Source organism: Propithecus coquereli, unplaced genomic scaffold (genome assembly GCF_000956105.1).
Source record: "Propithecus coquereli isolate 6110/MARCELLA unplaced genomic scaffold, Pcoq_1.0 Scaffold490, whole genome shotgun sequence".
NCBI lineage: Eukaryota > Metazoa > Chordata > Mammalia > Primates > Indriidae > Propithecus > Propithecus coquereli.
Window position 1 is genome coordinate 67,713 of NW_012150730.1, and position 8,246 is coordinate 75,958.

At 42.3% G+C, this 8,246-nt stretch overlaps 1 protein-coding gene across 1 annotated transcript in view; it reads right to left on the reverse strand.

Moving 5' to 3' along the window:
- Nucleotides 1-7,660, reverse strand: part of LOC105819583 (chromosome unknown open reading frame, human C19orf18) — a 15,115-nt gene extending 7,455 nt beyond the window's left edge. The window contains exons 1-4 of the mRNA XM_012655862.1: nucleotides 7,540-7,660; nucleotides 7,331-7,435; nucleotides 6,350-6,391; nucleotides 1,360-1,462 (exon numbers count right to left, since the gene is read on the reverse strand). Of these exons, the coding sequence (XP_012511316.1) occupies nucleotides 1,360-1,462; nucleotides 6,350-6,391; nucleotides 7,331-7,435; nucleotides 7,540-7,660 (371 nt within the window). The remainder of the gene's footprint in view (nucleotides 1-1,359; nucleotides 1,463-6,349; nucleotides 6,392-7,330; nucleotides 7,436-7,539) is intronic.
- Between the last annotated feature and the right edge of the window lie 586 nt (nucleotides 7,661-8,246).

An 8,246-nucleotide genomic window follows, 5' to 3' on the forward strand; every position in this document is an offset into this window, starting at 1 on the left:
TAAATATTTTATGTATCCCGGAAACAAAATTAATTATAATTTTACTTTCCTGGTGAAGGAAAGGCAAACTCGCCAATAGTGTTTTCAAAATCTACTTCTGGAAAAAAACGAACCACTAAAAATTACATAAAAATATGTACTTTGAGCCATGTGAGTTTTTGTTTGTTTGTTTGTTTTGGTTTTGGTTTTTGCCTCAGGCTCTAACATAGCTTGGCATGGATATAAATGGGAAAACTGTAAGAGTTGACTTTAGCTCAACAACTTGACTGAACACGGAAAGCTCAGAAGATATGTCTTAGTGCGCTATCTTAGAAAACTTTATATTTGTCGAAATTTTTGTCTATAATAATGAAATATACATAAACTGCAGTTACATACATTAGGTGGATGTAGATTGCCACGTTAGATAACCCAGAACCAAACCTGCAGGTTACATTCTCTCATTAGCAAAATTTGTTCCATTTTACCTTTAATCTCATTTTGTCTTCATATGACATACTTCAAGGTGGCCTTAAAATGGCTACCTTAAAAAATATCCCATATTTGGCAATATATTCCTTGTTTTCATACTTAATTCTAGTAGTGTAAATAACTTTGTACTTCCTCAAGCTGTTTCTGATGGGGTATAATGGGAACCTAGAACTGAACCCTAGGGTAGGAATCAGAATACGTTGGTTCTGGTCAGAATAGCATGCTGTCGTGGGTGGCTCACCTTTGCCTACTACTAATTTCAAGATTATCACATCACTTCGAAGAGCTTGACCCCCAAGCTTTATTTGAGAAGAAGGTGAAGTATCTTCCCAAAAAGCTATTACCCCAGACTACACTGACAAATTGCCAGCGAAAATGAGAATGGTCACTCTTTTCTGCTTTATATTATTGAGATTCCTTCCAAAGTATCAAGTTAATTTCAGAATATCCCATTTTGGGAGGATGCCAGCATCTCAAATAGTATCTTTCAGATATTTTTGACCATGACCCACAGTGAGAAATACATTTTATTTCACAACGGTGTGTATGTGTGTGTGTGTGTGTCTCATGTGTTTCTGTCTCAAAAGTTTAAAAATTAGCCTTTACTTTAACACTTTAAATAATGCTTTCCAATATTTTCTATACTGGTAAATTGTGTACTGTCCTGTTTCTTCCCCCCCCCCCATTTATATCATGATCCAACATGAGTATAATCCACATTTTGAAAAACACTGGTCTGGAAATTTATAATGACTATAATAACTCAGCAATTATAAGAATTACCATCATCATCATTATCATAATTGTCATCTTTTGACACTAAAAAATAACCTAGTTGATTTGTTATGTCTTTTTAAGGATAGTAAATGCTATTTAGCATACACTTACTATATCATATAGGCGATCACAATCCCACATAGCAGGGCAATGCTGAAGGCTATACTTGCAATTAACATTACTTGAACAAGAGCAGGTCTATGTGGAATTATGGCTAAAAATGGGGAAAAAAGAAGTTGTAAAAAATTTCATTTTAGCTACTTCTCTCAGTTAATATATTTGTTAATCAAATTGTTGATACGAAAGGGAATAGGAGACAAAATCAGAAATGCCCTTAAAGATAGCATGCTTGATTTTTAAAAATAATGATTAGATGGCACAGGCTGTGTGAACAAATATAATTTGAATTCCCAACAACCCCTGACTCCCTTTTTTGTCCACCTCCTGTCCTTGTTCACAGCCCTCTCCTATTCTCTGTGCAGATACTGGATCCTTGACTACAGACAGCAACACCCATTGTCTAGGCAGCTGCAAGGCGAGTGGCCTTCCTCTTATGATCTAAGCTGTGGGTGCTGTCGTGAAAGATATCACAGGGCGATTTAGGACAGAATTCCATGAACCTGCATGCCACGAGTCGAATTTTAGGGCTAGAGAATGTGCTATAAAACCATGGCTGTACTTTGTAGGCTCAGGTTTATCATCCTTCTTCATATCTGAAATTTTAAAAAATAACCAGAGAGTTATTGTTTGTACAAATTGAACAAAAGAACAATCAGCAAAGTAAGTACATTACTCAGCCGCTTGTAAAATCTGACAAACTGAGGCAGCTACTCCTTGTCTCACACTTGCCCTTCCTTCACTTTCTGTTCCTTCCTGGGGCAGGAAGAAGAATTCGGCCAACTGAGCTGAAACCTGCCCTGAGACTCACACCTCAGTGGATGTGATACAGAAACGACCTGGGCTATGAAAAAGCTAGGAGTGTGCAATGATTAACTGTAGATTTGAGGTGTGGAGTATAATGGGTGTTTACAGTTTAATCAACTTTTCTGTATGTTTTCAAATTTTCATAATGAAATATTTCAGGAGAGAAAAGAACATGGGTTACAGATGGTATAGGTATGATGAGAACTGAAAATTGACCACGGGATTGGGCGTTGGGAGGTTAGAGACCCAGGCAAGGGCAGTATTAGTAGCATGGGGGGAGGGCAGGATGTAGGCTTGACTGAAACAGATTCAGAAAAGAACAAGAGGAAAGGGACTGGGGACAGTGAGATTTAAAAATCATTTTGAGGAATTTTGTATAAAAGGAGGAAGAGAAATGGGTGTAGCTCCTGAAGGGGGCTGAGGGATTAAGAGGTGGACTTTGGTTTTTAGGATGGAAAAATTGACACCATGTTCACAGGACAATGAGAATGAGACACTAAATAATGATACTACAGTGTCAGAATGTTAGGTCTGCCATCACAGAATACCATAGACAAAGAATAGAAATTTATTTCTCATAGTGTTGGAGGCTGGGAAATCCAAGAGCAGGGCATCAGCAGATTTGGTGTCTGGTGAGGGCCCCCTCTCTGGTTCAACAAATGGTACCTTCTTTCTGCATCCTCACATAGTGGAAGGGGTGAGCTAGCTCTCTGGGGCCTCTTTTGTAAAACCATAAATCCCAATCATGAGGGCTCTACCCTCATGACTTAATTTCCTCCCAAAGGCCTCACCTCCTAATACCATCACCTTGAGGATTAGGATTTCAACATATAAATGGGGGGGGAGCATAAACATTCAGACCATAGCATGCAGGAAAGGGGGACACAATTGCCAGGAATGTCCTCGAGTTGTCCTAAGAGGATGGAAGCTGGTACACAGGTCAGCCTTGGCCCAGATAATTCAACTATCAGCAGGAGACAGAGAATGAGGGTGTGATTGCAGGTAGATAGGAGGATTCAAACACTCTCTTTTAACTGCTTGTATTTTGTCAGTGAAGGGGGAAATGAGACCATCCTGTGAGAGCAAGGCTGGGGTAGAATACATGGAGGTATTTGCAGAGCAAGAAAATTATATGAGAAAGTCACCAGGTAGGCTGGGAGAATAAGTAGACTAGGGAAATGGAGTAGCACATTTTTTTTTTTTTTTTTTGAGACAGAGTCTCGCTCTGTTGCCCTGGCTAGAGTGCCGTGTCGTCAGCCTAGCTCACAGCAACCTCAAACTCCTGGGCTCAAGCGATCCTCCTGCCTCAGCCTCCCGAGTAGCTGGGACTACAGGCATGCGCCACCATGCCTGGCTAATTTTTTCTATATATATATATTTTTTTAGTTGTCCAGTTAATTTCTTCCTATTTTTAGTAGAGATGGGGTCTCGCTCTTGCTCAGGCTGGTCTCGAACTCCTGACCTTGAGCGATCCACCCGCCTTGGCCTCCCAGAGTGCTAGGATTATAGGCATGAGCCATATTCTTTTTAAATTAAAAAAAAATTTCCTAGAAATGCAATTGCTGTGTGTATTGATTTTATTTTCAAATTTTCCATATTCTTGATGCTCTGGCATTTGGGGCCTTGATTCTGGATAGACTGCCCCTCTCAGGCCTCACTGTTGCCTGGAGAGAGCAAACAACTCCCCTGCGAATGTGCCTTTGGTGTATAAACCAACCGACCCAGAGCCCACATCCCCAGTCAGCTCCTTTATCAAACTCCAAGCGAATATTCCCCCCCTACCCTGCCCAAAGTCACCCCTGGGCCAGATACTAGACAACTAGAAACATCCCTATAGCCCAGAGCTTGCTGAAATTATTCAAACTACTTAATCCTAAATTTACTCAGAGTATCTGACCTTCCTCACCCATTCCTTCCCTCGGAAACCCCAATAAAGGCTCTGAGCCATGCTCACCCCCCTCCTCCTTCTGCCTCCTGACTGACTGTTGTTTCCCATGTGGCCGTGCCTTGCAGGCCATGTCTGCTGTTTCTAGGAATCTGTGAGCATAAGCTTTTTCCTTCTTGACGATCACTTCCATGTCTGGGTGTCTTACCATTACCATAACCGAATTAAATCAATCTCAGGTATATTTCAACACTCTGGGTCAAAAAGTAAATGCATTGTTTTTATATTTATAAGAATTGTCAATTGCCCTCTCTAGAAGTTACATGCATTACTACCTTACAAATAAGACATGAGATTACCTTTCCCTGCTCCTTTGCCAATACGGTTATGAAACATTGTGCCCACTTTCAACATGATAGCTGAAAACTAGAATTATGGCGTAGTCTTGTGAAATTAAATAATTCAAAGTTAAAATAATTCAAACTTAAAGCTGCTGGAACTGTAAATTATCCTGAGCCTTCGGAGGAATGTGGCCATGCAGCCTGAGTTGCACGGCATGTAGCCGCAACTTCTGCCTTGTTTCCCTGTAAATAATTAAGAAAACCAAGCAACACCAGATAGAAAATACCCTCAGATGGTCGCCCCTCATCATGTAGTAATAAAGTAATCTTCCTTGGAATATAGCAATCTGTAACCAAACAAATTGCTGTGGTGTATGACCTGGCCTGGTCATGATCCTGTTGGAACTTCTCTGTCTCTGCCTATATAAGTGAAACCTTAACTTTTCCACTTTGGAAACACTGACACCATTTGTTTGGAGTCAGTTTCCCCCAAGTGGGGAAAGCTTTGTGCTCATCCTTAAGCTTTGTGCTCTAATCAACTCTATACTTAGTCGTATTTTCTCAGCCTCATTATTTAAGGCTGACAGTCACTATGCACATTTTTCTTATTGTAAGTGAGGTAAGGCAGTTTTCCATATAATCAAGAGCTAAGGGTTCCAGAAGAAAATTGATGTCTTCCAGAAATCTGATTAGACAAATGATTTTGTCCTCTGTCTCATCCTGCCTGCAACTGAGACCCAAAGCTCAGGGGTGAGAGAGGTCTCAGCAAACCTCTAGTGTTCACAAAACAAGCTGACGTCAAAGGAAGGACTAGAACGCAGGCTTTCTGATGCCAGAACACGGGCTCTGTGCTGTGGCGATGGTGGTGAAGACGCAAGCAAAATATTCATAGCTGAGCTTCAGGAAGATTAATAATACGTTTGGGATGGATGGATATATTAATCATGTTTATTCACTTTCTGTATTTCTTGATACTTTGACATCTTGGGGCCTTGAAGAGTCTGCCCCTTCCAGGACCAGCTAATTCCTAAAGACAGTAAATCACTCGCCTGCAAACACACCTCTCACGTGCAGACCAACCAACCCACAGCCTGTACCCCCACGATCTCCTTTATCCAGCTCTCACCCTCAGGCCTCACACACTATCCACCTGCCCTAAAGCGCCAGGGCCAGGCACCCCAGAGCCCACTCAAACCACTGAAACCAGCTGATCTTAACACCCAACCTGGCCCTTCTGGTGAAGACCAGAGTAAAGGCTCTTACCCATATTTCCCCCTTGCTCCCTGCACCCCCAACCTACCCTGGAGCCCCCCAACGTGGCCCCTGTGTGGTGGGCCATGCTGCCTAGTTCTGGGGCTCTGAGTATTTTCAGTATAAAAATGCCTTCCTTCCAGTCATTTCCAAGTCTGTGTGTCTAATGTACCTGATCAAAACAAATCCTGTGTATGTTTTAAAAGGACGGGCAGGGGTGAGGATCTGACAGGCAGTGGCTGACCCACAGAAGGCGCTAAGCAAATGTGCCAGGATAGAGAAGGAAGGGTCCTTCGGTGGGAGGAGTGGCAGGGCATGAGGGTGGCCTTCTACCTTGGAGGACTCTAGGGCAAGTGGTCTTGAGGGAGTTCCAGGAGAAGCCAAGGAGGAGACAAGGTGCTAGAAAGATTGCTCAAGGGCCTGCTGTGTATAACTGTGCATTTTGTGTGTTGCACAAACGGATCTCGAATTCAGCCTGTGCTCAACTGACCAAGACATGAGCCCACAGAGCTGTGCTACTTTCTGACCTGCCCCACACAGCGCCATTACTAATCTGACCGTCCAGAGGCGTCTTTTCCTGATGTGCACAAAGGTGCTGTGCAGGCTGGTGGTGACCACCCTGGCCCCTCTGGCGCCACACACCGTGGCAGCTTTGGGGATGTCTGTAGGCCCCACCCACAGGCCCTGACCCTCCACTTACCTTCGTTCCTCAGGAATTCCTTGGGGTTGTTAGGTAATCCAGCTGGAAGATCATTTAAGGGAATCAGAGAGGAGAGACAGTTTTAAGATAGATGCAGGAAAATTGGGAAGTAACTTGGCATTAGACAAGGAAGCCTAATGCATAGTTTTCAAATATCTAAGATTGTAAATGTTAATAAATGTATTCCAATGCCTAGTAGAAATATGTGGGTTAATTTGTAAAAGCATGGTGTTCTGTCACATCCAGTGTTTCTTTCATGAATATGGACCTATAAGAACATAATATGTTTGGTTTCTGGTCTTTACATGTTGAGAAACCTCCTCCCAGGTTGAGGACCTGGAAAGATGTAAGGGGGACGTGATCTCATCAGAAGGTCAGCGAGCTGGTGCCGGGGGACCAACAGCAACGTCCTTTCCTCAGACGTGAATTAGACACTGTTGTATCACACAGACAGCATTTCCCTTGTGTGGAACTGGTTTGCTTATAAGCAACACATATCTCCACAAAGAGTAGCTGCCTGACTTCATAGATTGTCAGGGTTGGTTTTGTTCTTTAAAGATAAACAGAGTTCCTCTAGCACTCAAATTAAAAAGCAAAGCCTAGAAGACAAACAGTTACAAAGAATGCTGTATACTCGCAAAGCATGTGCCTGGACCCATGTGCTCTGCTACCAGAACTTGAGCCCCAAATTACAATGAAAGTCATACGGACACATTCAAATAATCTAGATGGGATCGAGGTTTTTATGTGTGCTAATTAAAGTGAAATGAAAGAGAAGAAAGTAGTAATCCCCAAAGAAAATGCACAGCTTACAGAGTGAAGAGTATAAGTTTTAATTTAGGAGCAAATGATTATCTAATTATGCTATATATTATGGATCTTTATACTAACAAATAAATACACACAGCACATTCACATAGCAGATAAGAGAACCCCAGCCTGTAATTCTCATTTCACTGAGTGAGTGATTCAATGACTTACCTGCGAGTCTTGAGGAGGTCCCTTGAATCCCAAATAATCGAGTTTCACTAAAGAGTACTTTGGCCTGGTTGGTGACTTTTCTGGGTGTTTGTGACTGTTTATTGCCTTGAAAAGAAAGCTTGTGGCAGTCAAATATAATTACCTTTTTATTTTCCCTGAAACAGTTTTTTAATTCTCCTGAGACAAGTAGAACCAGTGGTTGAAGCTACCTGGTAAGACTGTTAATTTCCCAACTGGATGGCACCCATCTGCATAAGGCAAACATAAATGAAGTGAGCACTCCATTAGAAACAAAAATAGAAAAGTGAAAAAGCTTTGAACCTTGTCCATCACTCTAAAATTGTCAGTCTTTTACCATAGGGATGAAAGGGAATGTTTAGCTACAGTTCCTGTATGTATCTGAGGAACTAAGAAACTCTGCTTCCTACGGAATGTTCGGGTTATGACTTAGAGCCGCCAGTGTGAGGTCAGCCCTGTGGGCACAATGGGTTTCCTCCATGGAGCCAAGCCAGCCAATGGGGACGACTAGCCTGGAGTCAGGCGCGGTGTGCTGGGGCAGGTACGAGTGGGTAAGACCAGGTCCCTGCCCTCAGCAAGCACACAGATTAGTGAGGAGGCAGAAAGAAATCAGTGACAGTTGGCCCTCTGTGTCCACAGGCTCCCCATCCGAGGATTCAACCAAGCTCAGATGGAAAATATTTGAAAAAACTTTTTGTCTGTACTGAACGTGTACAGACATTTTTCTTGTCATTATTCCGTAAACAACACAGTATGACAACTATTTACATAGCATTTACCTCGTATTCGGTATTATAAGTAATCTAGAGATGACGTAAAGTATATGGGAGGACGTGAGTAGATTATGTGAAATACAAAGCCATTTTATATCAGGGGCTTGAGCATCTGCAGGTTTTGG